The 16,420-nt window shown below is 40.5% G+C and overlaps 1 protein-coding gene across 7 annotated transcripts in view; it reads left to right on the forward strand.

The window, feature by feature from the left end:
* The first annotated feature begins 403 nt into the window (after positions 1-403).
* The window catches only part of RAPGEF2 (Rap guanine nucleotide exchange factor 2), a 254,414-nt gene continuing 238,397 nt past the window's right edge, over positions 404-16,420 (forward strand). For 6 of the 7 annotated variants that reach the window (XM_049631260.1, XM_049631251.1, XM_049631254.1 and 3 more), the window contains exon 1: positions 404-1,675. In XM_049631260.1, coding sequence (XP_049487217.1) covers positions 1,607-1,675 — 69 coding nt within the window. In that variant the 5' untranslated portion in view covers positions 404-1,606. The remainder of the gene's footprint in view (positions 1,676-16,420) is intronic. The other variant, XM_049631256.1, reaches the window with a different exon arrangement.

Here is a 16,420-nt window from a genome sequence, read left to right on the forward strand (position 1 = left end):
CAGCCCCCTCGGCCTCGGCGTGGCGCCATGAGTCTGAGAGGGGCGACTGGACTATGCAGTGTCTCCCTGGAACCGGGTGGGATGTGGGTACGCGGCACGGCGTGAGACAGGGAAGGGGTGGGGAGAGGAGAGCTCTACGCTTGCACCGGGGCACCGGGACTCGCGTCGCCCCCTCGGGGCCAGGTGGTGCGGGACTCCAGCCAGCTCAGCCGAGGGCGCTGCGACCCTCCGGCGGCCCGAGCGCCGGCCTCACCTGGCGGCGACCGAAGGTGCTGCTCCGGCGGGAGGGCGCGGCCGACGGGCGGGCGCAGGGAGCGCGAGGAGGCGGGACCGAGCGCGACGGGGACGCCCCGCCCCCCGATGATGCGGCGCCAGCCGACTCGCCTCCGCCTTGTCACTCACTCCTCACCATGGTTGCAGCACAAAGCAACAAGCCCCGGAGGCCGCTTCCTCCCTGAGGAGCGGCTCCGGCGGCCGGAGAAGGCGCAGGAGGAGGAAGAGGCGGAGGAAGCGGAGGGGGAGTCGCCGCTTCCCAAATACTCTCTCTGAGGAGGCTGTGCGCGGCTCTCGGCTCCTGGCCCTCCGCCCTCGGACGCCCGCCGCCGGGAGTCCGGACCTGGGCTGCCCGAGGCCCCCTCTTCCCCCTCCCCCGCCCCGCGCAGACCGGGAACAAAGTTGCCGAGAGCGACTGGGCCGGAGGTCTGCAGCCCCGGCCGGGTGCTCTGGCCGCGGCGGCGCCGGCGCCGGGGCAGCTCCGCTCCGGGCGCGCTGATGGGGGGAGGCGGTGGCGGCGGAGCCCACGGCGGCGGCCCGAGCAGCAGAGGCGGCGGCGGCGGCGGCGGCGGGGCGGCCCGAGGGGATGCAGCAGCAGTCGGGAGGGACGGCCGAGCCCAATAGACGGAGACTAGGAGCGGTGGCGGCGGCGATCGGGCTTCGCAGCGCCCGGACCTGAGCCAGTCGTCCCGACGGCGGCTGCGGCGCCCAAGTGCCGGAGGACTGGGGACGCGGGAGATCCGAGTGCTTCGCGGAGACTCCCGGGCGGCGGCGTGAGCCCCTGAGAGGAGGGGGCGACCCTCCGCGCCGGAGGGGAGAGGAGGCCCCGTCTGCCTGCAGCCTTCCCCTTCTTTACTGTCGCTTGTACCTCCCTAAAAATAACTCAGGCCCGCCGGGGCCAGGAGGAGACGCCACTGTCCCCGGAGTGGAGCCGGGGGAGGCGTGTCGAGCCAGGCCCGGAGGGAGCCGGGCGCGCCAGGAAGCCTTTCCCGGCTGAGCGGCGAGGAAGAAGAGGAGGAGGAAGGGGAGTTCCCGGTCGCGGAGCGCCCGCAGGGACCCTCCGGGCCGCGGGGCTCGGGAGCTGCGCGCTGCCCGCCCCCTTCGCGCGGCCTCGCTCTCCCGCCGGGTCTCCTGAGCGCCTGTCCCGCGCTCCGGGCCGCCGGGCCCAGCGGAGCCGCCCCCCCGTAGGCCCCGCCGCCGCCGCGGTTTGGCTTATTAGCCGCCGGCGGGCGGGCAGGCGGGCGGAGCGCGCAGGGCGGAGGCAGCGGCTGCGCTGGGCCGGGAGGAGGCCGACGAGGGTGCGGAGCGGCTCCGGCCGGGCCCACGGGGGGAGATGGCGTCCTACGTGGATAACAGCTTCCGCCAAGCGGTGATGAAGAACCCCGCCGAGAGGACCCCCCAGGTGAGACTCGCCGGGACTTGGCTGGATTTGTGCCTCGCAGGCTGCGCCCTTTCCCGTTCCAGTCTCCCCTTCCTGACACGGTTGGCCCCGCGCACCCCACTTCTCGCATTAGGACCCCTAACTTCCCATGGCATTTCATCGCTGTATCTTTTCCCCTGGTCGTCCTGGGTTTATTTTTCCCTCTCCTCGATATTCTCCTTTTCTCTGCCCTCCCCATTACTGACCTTCCCCCTACGTTTGCTAGGCGGAGGAGGGAATTCTCCAATTAGCTTCTCCTCTTCCCAGTGGTACACTAGGGCTTCTGAGTCTCGGGGGGGGGAGGGGGGGACTCACCTCCCCGTGGCCAGCTACTCCCGCCGCCCTGGCTGCAGGCCCCTTTCCTTCCCAGGCATGTGGCCCCCTTTACCTTTAGAGTTCTGTGGTGTTTGGAAAGGTATAGGAAGGAAACTTGTATGGCTCTGCGAAAGACTAATCCGTGTTGACCTTCTAAAGTAAAACATTGGGATGTTTGTGTATTTAGTATTTTGCTTCTTTGAAAAAGGGATGCTGCTTTCCAGTGCAGGGGAAGAAAAGTTGATTAGCTAGCTTAGTGCCTTTGGTTTAAATTGCGGGCATAACTGCAGAGCAGGCATATTCAGATACACCCCCGGAAAGGGCACCCTGCGGATTCTTTTGGTGTTGCACAACCTTGTCAGAATTAGATAAGTTTGTTAACCTTTATACGTTCATTTACCATCGGGCTTATTTTTCCTTTTTCTTTAAGTGGAGTTGTTGCTGATGGTGTCGGATTTGGTCGCTTCAAGTTGGACTAGAGAGGGGGAAATTGTATAAAAATGTGGTGGTTAGATTTTTTTTTTTTTTTTTGCTTTTAGTTGCTGACTGGCTAATGACGCATATTCCTAAGCATTGGGATGGTAACTACAGGGGATCCTGCTGCCAACCCTCTTGTCAAATAAGCCCTCTGATCCTTGGGACTATCAGACATTTAGGATCTGATGCCTGAAAGAGTTGCTTCGCTGGTTAGGTGTTGGACGCCATCTGTTCATACCCAAATGCTCTCCTTCTCTGATGTTGATTATTATTATTTAATGTGGGGAGAACAGAATAAAATAGAATCTTTCACTGGCTGCCATTGGACAAGGCCCAAGAATGGCACCTGGTACCGTTTCTGATTTTTCATTTTTCCTGATGGAGCCATCACATCTGGGGGATCATAGATCACACATATTTACTAAAAGAGTGGAAGATGTGTGATAATTTTACGAGAATATTCATTTCACTGTGTCTCCGGAAAGTTCCAATTCTAAAGGATTATTTTATCAAAACCAAGCAGTGTCCTGCTTTGATCTTGTCCCTCCCTGGGTGTTGCACTGCCTCCCATGTGCCTTCCTCTACTGTTTGTTTTAAAATTGTCAATTGAATCAGTCTTCTGCATGTGAAAATGCATGTTGTGTGATGGAAAAGCAAATTTCAGTGAGATATGTCAACTCCTTTCAGTGTTTGAAGTGCCAAATGAAATCATACAAGTTGAGAATATTACAACCCAGCAAGGCAAGTTGAGAATATTAGAACCTAGAAAGGCGGGTCAGAAAATGATGTCATAGGCCTTTAGTGGAAATTAGAAGGTGGGGGGTGGGGAGAGTTGTGCCTTTAGTTGATTAATTAGAATAGCAATGACTTAAAACCTATCAGTTGGGGCGGGAGGGGGGCACCAAAGAAGACTGGAAGAGACAAAACCTCCACTGTGAAAGCATGTGGATTGTGCCAAATAAATGAACTGTTAAACTTTCCTCTTCTTGTGCCAGTTGTGTAGAATAGAGTAAAAACTGACCTAGCATAGAACTTGGCCTGATTCAGAAGTGGGCCAGTTACTACTAACACTGCAAGATGAAAGCTTCATTGATAATCTGAAAGCACATTTCCCTCCACCAAACCTTCATAGGAAAAGTAAACACAGAGAAAGCTATTAAACATTTTGAACATTGTTAAGTATCAGCCGTATTAACTTTGATGTTCATTTGGTTATTACTAACGCAAACGTCATGTTTGCTTATTATTGTGTTAAAGAAAGTAGCTTGAAATGTGGATGTTTTCCCATCCTTACCTGGCTTGTCAAAAATAATCTTGTAAAAGTTTGATATGTGCTCAAAAGTAAAAAAGATGTTTTGGTAGAAGGTGCTTTTTGTATTGAGTGCTTTGTTAAGGACCGGAAGTTATTTTGTACTATTTTCTCATTCATGCTTGAGAGTTAGACTTTTGTAATATGAAGAAAACAAATGTATTAAATAAACTTGGTATCATGAAAAGAAGGATGTGAATTAGGAAAGTTTTGCTGTCATGCTTCCTTCTGTTTTTCGGGATAGACTTGATAAAGGAGTTCATATGATTTCTCATTACAGGCAAAAGGAAGATGCTGTAAAAGAATAGAGGAAATACATAATTTTTTTGTTGTTAAATTCAGGTTTTTTTTTGTTTTGTTTTAAACCCCACTATCCCAGTTTCTCTCTCAAACTCTTGAAGGCATAGCTTTGTATTTGGGTCAATCAGTTGCCTACAAGTTAATAGTGATGTTACTAACGTAACCTAAGATGTTAACTAGAAGAGAATTTGGGGGTGGGGAGAGTCCCAGTATAAACATAGAGACTGCAAATTAGGGAGCTTTTCATGCACACCTGAAAAATAGGAACCTATTTAGCCACATCATTAGAGAGGCAGAATGGTAAGGTGAAAAAAAAAGAAAAGCCACCTGAATTTTTAGCCAAATCATGCATAGATTTAAGAGGCTGTCACTCTTTCATCTGATATTCTGAGAGGATGAAAAAATCTTTGATCCAGTGTGTGTCCCACATTATGTGTCTGGAAACCTGGCTAAATTTTAGTCAATGGGGCACTGTATTCTAAATAACCCCTTGAAAATAATGTACACTAAATGTTCTATTGATATTTTTCAGGGCACCTCTGTTGAAAAACAGGACTCTTAAGTAATTGCTTTATTAAACTATTTGGGTTTATGCTTTAATCATTTAAATGAGAAGCTTGGTCACCAAAGCAATTTAGTAAAGTAAAAGATGTAAATAAATTGCAAGCAGCTTTATCCCCCAAGGCTTTAAACAATAAAATGCTTTTTCTAAACCATTTTATTAACTTGTTGAGTTCAGACCCTTTGTAGTTGCTTCTGTAGTGTTTATATGCATGTTTTTAGTTTCTCAGGTGAAACATCTATTGCCTTACTGTTTTCTTTCAAGATCTAATTTAGTGTGTTTTTAGGTAGTTATAAAAGTAATTTTTTAAAATGGTATATGTAAAACAGCCACATCTCATTTCTTCCTAGTTAATAATATTACTTTGTCCTCACTATTGAAATTTTTTGGGCTCTTGCACCTTTCGATTTGATGTTAACTCATGAATTTTTCAGCTGAGAGTTCATAACAGTGTTAAGACTTAATTCTTTGCAAAGTCACTTAGTCATAATGAGAGGGCTGAAAAAATACCTTTTGCCCAGAGAACTTTAAATTATGAGAATCTGCACAAAAGAATATCTCTGGTAAATATTTAACTTTTAAATCTAGTGGGAAGAATTGTGTTTATTACAGTTACATTTTCCATTTGAGGTTCTTTTTATCATTGTTTATGAGCAGTTTCATATTTTCATTTGATAACTTACACTTGGATTATATTTTAGCTCATTTCGGGGCTCTAGTAATAAATATTTGGTCCTTATGTAGTTTTTGTTCAAAAAACACAACTAAATGATTTTTGTGCAATTAAAAAAATTTTTTTTTAACGTTTACTTATTTTTGAGAGATAGAGACAGAGCACGAGTGGGGAAGGGGCAGAGAGAGAGGGAGACACAGAATCTGAAGCAGGCTCCAGGTCTGAGCTGTCAGCACAGAGCCCCAGGCGGGACTCCAACTCACAAATCGTGAGATCATGACCTGAAGTTAGATGCTTAACTGACTGAGTCACTCAGGTGCCCCGACTTTTGTGCAATTTTGAAAAGCATGTTTCACTAAGTAATGCGTGTTTGGCCATAAGCATTTACCTTTTCTAACAATGATATTTGAATTTGTAGGTTAAAAAATATACACATTTTTAACTGAAATACTAATTTCAGACTGTATTAGCATGTGACTTTGAACGGGTGAGTACTTAAATTTCTGGTAAAAATTAACATTCTTTTGTAATATTAGTAGAAACTTAGTTGCCTTCACATAAGCTTTTAAACATTTAGTAATTAACAGTTCCATAATTAGCTTTGCATATCTTGGCTGAGGTTCAAAATGAATGTCTCCAACTGCATTGCTGTATGTGGACTGGTTTAATGTAGTTCTTCTCAGACCCTGGGCTTTAACAGAACAGTTACAAAAAATAATGATAAAATAAAACTAAGAAAAGCAAGAGGACTACTCAGTTGCTAACTTGTTTCATTTTTTCCCTTCAAGAAAGGATGTAAAACAACAAAATAAGCCATAACCTTCTATTATCATTTTATTAAAGGTCTTGCCCTTTAATAAGAAAGGGAGGATACACTATCATTCCAAAGCTTAGTTCTTGAAATCAAAAATTCTTTGATTCATAAGAAAACTACCTATTTGTGGTTTTACGGTTTTTAATATTTCTGTGGGTGTGAAAACAACTTTAGGTGGATTTTGTGGGGAGTTAAATGATAACATGAGGTCTACCTTTGGTGATATTTGAAATTCAAGTCACATATAGTAACAGTGGGATATAAATTGACTATCTGAAGTAAGGATATAAAAACCTTTTAAAAACACAGACTGTGCTTCTTATTTGAAAACTTGTTTTTTAGTTACTTATTTTGTAGAATAAGTTTTATAGGTAAAGAAGAATTGTAATTACCTGAAGTAACTTTGATCTAGACTAGAAAGATAAGGAAATGTGGTGATAGTTCTTTGATATCTGAATTTTATGAGCCATTCCCTCTCCTCACCCTGTTTTTGGCACCAGACAATTCTCTCATCTGTAAATGAGGATAATAGCTTCCTGAGGTTGTTTTGTGGATTAAGTGAAAGAAAGTACACTTACTATTTAGTGCAATATCTAATAGTAGTTATCATGGCACATTAAAAAAATTTTTTTTAATGTTTATTTTTGAGAGAGAGGTAGAGACAGAGCATGAGTGGGGAGGGACAGAGAGGGAGGGAGACACAGAGTCCAAAGCAGGCTCCAGGCTCTGAGCTGTCAGCACAGAGCCTGATTGGAGGCTCCAACTGTGAGATCATGACCTGAGCTGAAGTCGGAAGCTTAACCAACTGAGCCACTCAGGCGCCCCTCATCGTAGAACATTTTAATGAAATACTTTTTACCAGACCTTAGGAATTCAAAGATGAGATGAGACATCTGTCCCTCAGGTAACTCACCAGTGTATTGTATCTTTTAAGTAGGATGTGATTCATCAGTGCCGTAGCAGATGTCCTATGCCAAAACTGAAGAGGCTGTGGGCTCTCTGGATGAGATGTCCTGTGCTAACACTGAAGAGGCTGTGAACTTTTTAGACAACCATGTAGTGAGTCTTAGGGTAGTAGGAATTTACCAGTCAGTGGACTAGGGGGCATGCAGGCTATTCCAGACTGACCTGCTGTCATACAAGTAGCACATGTGGTTGTAAGAAAATACGTGTAGGCCTTTGTTCCCTGTGCTTGGAGCCACGGGAGTGAATAGGAGGTGGGGAGTTATTTCACTGGAGTGTAGATGGTTGTGGTTGGAAGGAGAGGAGAGGAGACCAAGAATTTTGTTAAAGGCTGAGAGGTCTGTTCTTCAGGCTTGAGGTAGTTGGGAGCTTGATATACATGGTGGAGACAGAGTAGAATTATTGCAGTAGTAGGATTTGTTGGACAGGCTGGCTGAATGAATGTGTGCACATTATATCAGCTACTAATTGCATCAGATGATGTGCACATGATGCTAGCTACAGCCTAATCACGGCAAATGGTAATGATCAACATTTCCTAATTCATAGGAAAAATTTCTAAGTTGCTAAATTTTTTTTATTAATAAAATTTTTTTAACTTATACTTTTTTTCCCTTAAACTTTGATATCTTCTACATTTTGGAATCTAAAAAAATTTTTTTTGTTTATTTTATTTATTTTGAGAGAGAGAAAGAGAGCAAGTGAGGGAGGGGCACAGAGTGAGGGGGAGACAGAATCCCAAGCAGGCTCTGTGCTGTCAGGGCAGAGCTGACATGGTGCTCGAACCCATGAAGTGTGAGATGACCTGAGCCAAAGTCAAGAATCAGACGCTTAACCAACTGAGCCACCCAGGTGCCCCTCTACCTTCTGGAATCTAATGTAAAATATCTGATTTATCATATGCTGAATAGGTTAGTATTTCTTAATTTGTAATGATGTGATTTTTAAGCATTCTGTCCTTTGGAAGAGATTAATATCTCAATTTAAGAAGGAAAAACGGATTTATTTATATAAAAATGCACCATTGACTTATGATGGCACAAGGTAATGATTGTAGTAAGTGTTTGAGAACAGTTCCTTACTCCTCATACCATTTTTGTTTCAATAGGTTGATGTTGATAAGTTAGGTAGGAGAAGCCAGTTATAGTACATATTATTGCTCTTTTGTAGCATTGCCAGAGATTGAGTTAGTCAAAATATGTATAGTAGTTATAATGTCAGCCTTTGTGTGGAGAAAAACAAGCTGATTGCTACTTTATTTAGGCTGTTAGGATTTTATCTTTTCAGGAAAAAAAAATAAAATCGTCTGGTCTCACATGCTAATTAACCACTACTTTACTGAACTGATTACCTTATGTGTTTCTTGTTGTACTCAGGTGTTTCCTTTTCTCCTTCAGTTTGTGAAAGGGTTACCTTTGTGGTCCTGGTGGGCTTAGTTTTTGTGGGGTGGGAAGTTTAGTTCTTGCATTTTAAATTGTCTTGGCTCCACAATTTCTGTGCTTTCACATCCTTAATCATAAAAAGTGTTTTGGAGGAGTTGGCATTTGTGACTTGAAGGGGAACTTTGTTTCGTCATTGGAACCAAACCCTCTTTTTCCTTGCTGTAGTTTCTCATTGCTTGTCTTCTTGCAAGTTGAATATCATAAATTGTGGGTGTTTAGGATTTCTCAAATACCTTAATATGAGCTAAATGAATTGAGATAAAAATGTATATTTTGATCCTATTAACAGTTGGTAGTTTAGTTGACAAACCAACACTCACCATAATAATTGGCCCTTAGCACTTTCCTGTTCTTCTCTAGCTCATGGTATTTGCTGCCACCCAACATAAAAGCTACTAAGAAGAGATGAAACCCTAAAGAAGAATTAGCCACTAGCTGGTTATTCTGAAGAGACCTGGTAGTAACTTTCTGAGAAGCTACCTAGCAATCAGTGGATCTGAAGGGTTGAGGCACACTGATGATTATCTGATTTCTCCTGAGTATTCACTCAAGTAAAAATTCATTATCTTTTTTTTTAAACTTGGTAGTTTCAGATAATTGATTCACATGTAGTTGTAAGAAATAATGCAGAGATCATGTGAACCCTTTACCCAATTTTCCCCATTAACAGCCTTTTGTGCAACTAGAATATCACAACCAAGATATTGGCATTCGTACAGTCTAGATACAGAACAGTCCATCACCATGAGAATTCCTCCTGTTGCCCTTGTGTAGACACAATCATTCCCTGACCCTGCCTCTGTCAAGGACTAATCTGTTCTCCATTGGTAAAATTTTGTCATTTCAAAAGTGTTAAATACATGGAATCATACAATATTTGACCTTTGGGATTGGCTTTTTTTCCACTCAGCATAATGAAAGCTTATTACCTTTTGGCTAAAATGAATTTCTACTATTGTCATTGAGTGGTTTGAGTTGTGTTCCTGAAATACCAAGGGAGTGGGAGTTAAAGTGGATTTAAATAGTGACAATGATGAGAAAATTCCATGTTAATATGTATAAAATAATAACCAAAGATTATAAGGTCTTGAATGAGCAAGAGTTGTGATGGTATAACACATTGGGATATTTCAATACATATAATTTCTTTCCATAAAATTTTTTTTGGGAGGGTCATAATGGAAGTGGTAAATCTAACCATAGCTATCAATGATCCCTCATTAAACAAAACAACAAACCCTTGATCATCCCTAACTGAAGTGACATTTTTACAATTCAGAAGAAAGTCTAATGAATGTATTTACAAAGGAGTCCCAGTGGTCAGTTTGAACAACAAAACAGAGTGTAACTTCTGAGGGAAAAATATCCATGAGCTCATACCAATATAAGTAAATAATTGAATAAATAGATAAATGGGGGAGAAGAGATTGCTCTTTGTTACTGTAGAATTCCAATTAAAAAAAGTATTCAGAAAGAATGATGGAAATAGAAAATCACAAGTAGACAAACGTCATAATAATTGTTGTAAGCAAGAATCCTCAGTTGATGTCAAAATTAGTGGGTGAAAATATGATGAGAGATATATATTGGATATCGTCAGAATATTTGCATAGTCTCAAATTATCTCCCCAAGATTAATTAATTAAAAGAGGAAATCAGGGGCTTCTGGGTGGCTCAGTCAGTTAAGCGTTCGACTTCGGCTCAAGTCATAATCTCATGGTTTGTGGGTTGAAGCCCTGCGTCAGGCTCTGTGCTGACAGCTCAGAGCCTGGAGCCTCCTTTGGATTCTGTGTCTCCCTCTCTCTCTGCTTCTGTCCCCCTCACGCTCTGTGTCTCTCACTGTCTCTCAAAAATAAGTAAACATTAAAAAAATTAAAAAAAACCAAAAAACAAAAGGAGAAATCAGTGCTTTTATAGTGAGGAAAACTGGTAGACACTAAGTGAACCAGGTTAATCAAAGTTATATCACCAGTGCGAAGTAACAAAACTCAACTGAGTAAATCTAAGGATCTAATTGGCTTTATTGAATGGTTCTTGAACCAGGCAGCATCCCATCTAGCAAACAGGAAGGAGCTCCCAGAAGATGTAGAAAATAGAAGGGAGAAGGGATAATGAAAGCAGATTACTTCATCTTCCTCTGGAGGATGGAAAGGATCTATGTGGCAAGCTACCTCACTGGTGTTGACCAGTTAAGACTAATTATTAAGTCTTGGTTTGGTTATGTGGGTTTAGTGCAAGCGACTCCACTTTGGGCCTGTTGTTTCTTTTTAACCCCAGTAATAATAAGGCATATCATCCAACCTTATGCTACATTGAGAAGGGTACATTTGTGATAGTATTCTTACTAAAGTATTGTTACTTCAACCTAAATGTCAGAAAATATCAGGCAAACTCAAATTTTAGGACATTCTACAAAGTGTGTAGTGCTCAAAAGCGTCCAGAAATGCTGAAGAATTGTTATGGATTGAGTCTAAGGAAATGTGATAACTAAATGAGTTGTGAGATTCTGGATTAGATTCTGGACCAGAAAAAAAAAAAAAAAAGGTACTAGGAAAGTTGGTGACATTTTATCAGTTAGATAATTTTACTATGGTTATTTTATTTGTTAAATTATGGGACGCTAGATGAATACATAGGATCTCTGAACTGTTTTTTTGTCTGACTTTTTTATTCTAAAGTTATTTCAAAATTAAGTTAAAAAAAGGCATAGCTTTTGGAGTTTTATTGTGACTCTGATAAGGGGCCTCAAATTAAGATACTTTGAAAAATCATCTTTTTCCTGATTAATGACTTAATCTTATTGAAGAGCCTAGTCCTTTCTAGCTAAATATTTTGTATGCTTTGGACCATTAATGATGGGGGTGAAGCAATATATTAGTTGGAAGAAATTTAAAGTGAACATACACACTAACGGAGAAGTGGACAAGAAGAGCGGAAATAAGTTTTTAACTGTTCACCTTTATTCCTATCTGAATCTTGTAGATATTCACAAAATGCCATATATTTTACCAGTTTTGAATGTTTCATAATCCTGAATTTTAGTGGATTTGTACATTTGGTATAAGAAAAAACGTAGGAAATAAAATATTCCATGTACATTAAGCACAATAGAAAAGAAATTGTGGTAGTAGCTTAAGGAAATGAGTCTAGGTGAAATTAAGGTTGTAGATTCTCTCCTTTCTCTTTTCCTTTCCTGTGAATGTAAAAATTATCTAAATTATTACTTTTGGTGGGCGTGGGGGGTGGAGGGAAGGAAGAGGCAAGGGTGTGTTTAAGATGGTCAGAGGCACTATTACTACTCTGGAGGTGATAATACTATCTAAGCTGATTGTGGTCTGTACCTTCAGTACTTTTTAGGACTTTTTGTATTAGAATAAAAAAAAGGAATTTCTTTTAAATCAGTTCAAAGTAGAAATATCTTTACAAAAAAATTGTTTTTATTCATATGTACACCTTTGTATTTCAGTTATAAAGCCACCTTCTGCCATCCATCCCCTTTCCCAGCCCTCTTCTCCTTCAATTAGCCACTTACTTTTCCTATTTATTGTGGTAAATACTGGAGAATGCATGCTGTATTTGTATATTAAGTACTTTTTTTTTTTCTTCTGAAAAAAACTGGCACTGGAAGATTGGATTAAAAATATGGCACCTAATATTTGAGATAACTACAAATAAATTATAAGTCTGAAATTATTTACTATTTTTAATTATAAAGATATAAACCACTTAGTTTCTGTATTTTAAGAGTTTTTATGTTTGATGTTTTCAGTAATAAGTTACATTTGAGGGCACAAGTGAAAAAGAAAAGAGTTGACCGGGCTTTAAAGTAACTAAAGTCTTCAAAATAAAAAATGTGAAAATATGTAGGTGTAGGCTAAACCTATTTATTTTAACATTCATTGAGTTCTGTATATATAACTGTATTATTCAAGCTATGATATGTTATGCAGTCTTGCAAACTCTTGTTTCTTTTAAGCTCACTCAAATTTATTAGAAAATACGTGGTGAAGTTAGAAATATTTGGCCATCTCAGTTACATTACTTATTGTATTAAGAAACTGCTTCATCAAATGTATACATTTCCAAACAACCAGAGAGGAGTTTTAAAAGGTTAAGAGTTTAAAATAATGAAATGCAGTAGCATAAAAAGCCAAGAATTGAGGTAAGGAGAATTTGACTGCCTTTCAGTTTTGTTCCTAATCTCCATTCATGTAGAGCTGGAAGAAATTGAGGAGCAAACTTGAGGGGGCAAATTTCATCTGCATACCTGTCCCTTGTCTTTCTATTTAGGAGACCACAAACTTCTTTTAGAGGCAGACAATGTAGGACCCAAAAGTTCCTTCCAGCATGAATCTCCAAATCCAATGATTGGGATGAATGGGAATTCCTATCTTGATTCCATTTTCTTCGGTATGGTTTAAATCTATATCACACAGAGAAAACTCTGTGTGGGAGGTAACATGGTAAAGTCATTTTTCTTTAGAAGTCCTTGTTCCCACTTTATGTATTCTGGGCTGGCTATTTTCCTTTGTACTTATACGCTTATACATTTATATCTGTAACTGTATTCACAGAATAGTTGTTCTGAGTTCAGTTAGTGTTATTTCCTTCATGTGACCTAGTCCTTATGTATGATCTTGGATTTTGATGTCAAACTCCTTTGTGGTCTGGGGCTGGTTACCTAACTTTAATGGGTTTCAGACCTTTGGATTTAATGGACTATTAAAATTTCATAAAACACTGGGGCACTGACATTGATTTGTCACTTATTTTGCCAGCTAAGCATGTTAAAATGAATGTAAACTTGTTCTCCACTATTCCTATTTCATAAAAGAAAGGACATTTTGATATAAAAATAGAAAATCACAGAATAAATTAATTTAGCTTTGTTTTATTATGTTACGGTTTTGTCAAGGATTGATGAAAGTTTTACCTTCATCAAGGATTGATGGGTGTATATGGTAATATTACCTCATATTGTGAAGATTAAATGTGTTCATGTATATTAAAGTTCTTTGACAGTCTCTGGCATAAATAATTTAATGAATAGTTAATAGTTAACAGTATAATACTTTAATGTTTGTTATTAATATTATTTTTCAATTAATTGGTATTCATTTACAATCCGATCTTTTCCCCTCAGATAATCTGTCTTTTTTTTTCTTAATGTTTATTTATTATTGACAGAGAGAGGGAGTGTGCGCAAGCGAGGGAGGGGCAGAGAGAGAAGGAGACAGAGGATTTGAAGCAGGCTCTGCACTCAATGCAGAGCCCGATGCAGGGCTCGAACCCACAAACCCTGAGACCATGACCTGAGCTGAAGTCGGATGCTTAACTGACTGAACCATCCAGGCGCCCCTCCCTTACATAATTTTTCATCATTAGTGTGCCTTATAGCTAATTCACCAAAGTGATTTGTTAGATGAGTCAATTTCATAGGCTTGATTCATAGCATAAATTGTGTTTGGATTGCATCAGTCTACAGGTAACCAAAAACTATACACATAGGCTTAGTTATGGTCTTATTTTTCTCACACAACAAGAAATCTAAAGGTAGGTAGTGTAGGATTGGTCTAGATGCTCAGAGGTGTCATTAAGGAAACTAGCTCAGTCTCCCACCAAATCCTACTCAGTGATTTTGGTTTTAGTCACAAGATGACAGCTGCCCCACCAAGCAGAAGAGAAGGGAGAATGTTTTCTTGGTAAGAGCTCATCTTTTATTTGGAAGGAAAGCCCTTTCAAGGTACTTATCATTGGCCAGAGCTGTGTCACATGCCTACTACTAGTAGCAAAGGAGGCTGGGAATTCAAGTATTTTTGCTTTCAAGCCTCCATATTACAGAAAGGCAGGAAAGAAAGAGATTAAGATGAATGAGTGCTGTGAGCTGATAGTATTTGTCCAACTTACTTTGTGTAGGAAACAGATGATTGTAATAAGTTTATGCAGTAATTCTCTGGAGATCTCTTTGAAAATCTTACTGGATTATACAGCTACATTATTATAGTTACAGTTATGGAATCATACCGATATTTAACTGCTTGGTTCATTTATTAGGTATATGGTTATTAATTTTCTGAACTGCAATCTCTTATTTGAAAATAGAGATAAAAAATACCAGTGGGGTGAACCTTATATGTAAATATAAATACATAAAGTTTTTGATATTTATTTAATATCAATGCCACTTTTAAATGTAATCATTTCTATGTGGTAACTGTTGATTTACACATTGATTTAAAGTTATGGGGCGCCTGGGTGGCTCAGTCGGTTGAGCATCCGACTTCAGCTCAGGTCACGATCTCGCGGTCGGCGAGTTCGAGCCCCGCATCGGACTCTGGGCTGATGGCTTGGAGCCTGCTTCCGATTCTGTGTCTTCCTCTCTGCCTCTCCCCCGTTCATGCCGTGTCTCTCTCTGTCTCAAAAATAAATAAACGTTAAAAAAAAAAAAATTAAAGTTAAATGTAGGCTTACATTTCTCTTTTTTTTTAGTGTTTATTTATTTTTGAGAGAGAGAGAGAGAGAGAGTGAGGGAGAGACAGAGAGGGAACAGAGGATCCAGAGGCTCTGTGCTGTCAGCGGGGAGCCTGATATGGGGCTCGAACTCGCGAACTGTGAGATCATGACCTGAATCAAAGTCAGATGCTTAACCAACTGAGCCATCCAGGCACCTCTAGGCTTATATTTCTAAATTACTCTTGTTTCAAATTTACTCCATTTTTAAAATTTCAGAAATTTTCATTTTTTAATGTGCTCCATTTGTGTGTCTTATATTGCTACATGTAGTAATACTTTGTTATTTTTCTGTGACTTTAAGGCTACAATTGTCATTCCTCCCAGAAGTTGAGTCATCACTTTATACATACATATACATTTGTATACAAAACATTTGTAAAAGATAGCTGTTTAGTTTTCTGTACTTTGTTGAGTCCATACGTCTGTCATAAACATGTCTTTAATAAAAATGGTTTGACATTGAATGTTACACAAGACTAGTTTTGACACTAAAACTTTAAGTATGCAAGGTGTCCTTCCTTAGTGCAATTGTGTTTAGTTATGGGCTTTTTATGGTAGCATTCAAGATTTATATAGATAAATGGTGCTTATGTGTAGTGAGGTCAGTTAAACAATTTGCTGTCAGGAGCTAATGACTAGAAATGTTATTGGAGAGAGTCGTGGTTATTTGTCATTTAAAAATAGTGTGTGTTTTCATAAGTTACTTGTTTGAGGTGGGTGAGGTAGAGTGTAATGTCTGAAATTGGAGACTGAGTTAGGACCCTGATTTCATTTAAACTGGATTAGCTTGCAGTGTATCTATCAACCTCACTAGAGAGCTTACTGGTCAGGGACTTAACTATCCATCTTTCAAGCTCAGGACTTGGCATACCCCTTGGTGCAGAATTGGAGCTAATAAATATTTAATGACTTGATCTTTCTTTCCTGAGAGTTTGAGATACAGGGGGAAAAGTAATTAAATTCTTCCATATTAATAACAAGTTGAATAAGAGCTTGAAAAGGAGAAATAATTTTTGGTTCAGTTTCTGTAACACGTAAGTCCTCCTTTTTTATAGCAACATGTCCTTTGTGGGACAAAGTTATTTTTATTGAGTATCAGGCAGTTGCCTCCCTGTGAGACATCACTTGGTGTTAATATTTTAAACTGTCATTTGCATGGTGTTTTCATTGGCATTTGACAGAGAGTATAAGTTTTTTCTCTGGGTTCCTGGGACACTTTGTCCTATTATGCAAATTTATTACTTTGAGATTTTTGATTATTGTCAGGAACAGTAATTTAAATTAATGACAGACCCAAGTTACAAAATTAAATTCAGTTCTAGTATCTAGGGCTAATTTTCTGACTGTTACTAAGTAGAG

The sequence above is a fragment of the Panthera uncia genome, chromosome B1 (genome assembly GCF_023721935.1).
Source record: "Panthera uncia isolate 11264 chromosome B1, Puncia_PCG_1.0, whole genome shotgun sequence".
NCBI lineage: Eukaryota > Metazoa > Chordata > Mammalia > Carnivora > Felidae > Panthera > Panthera uncia.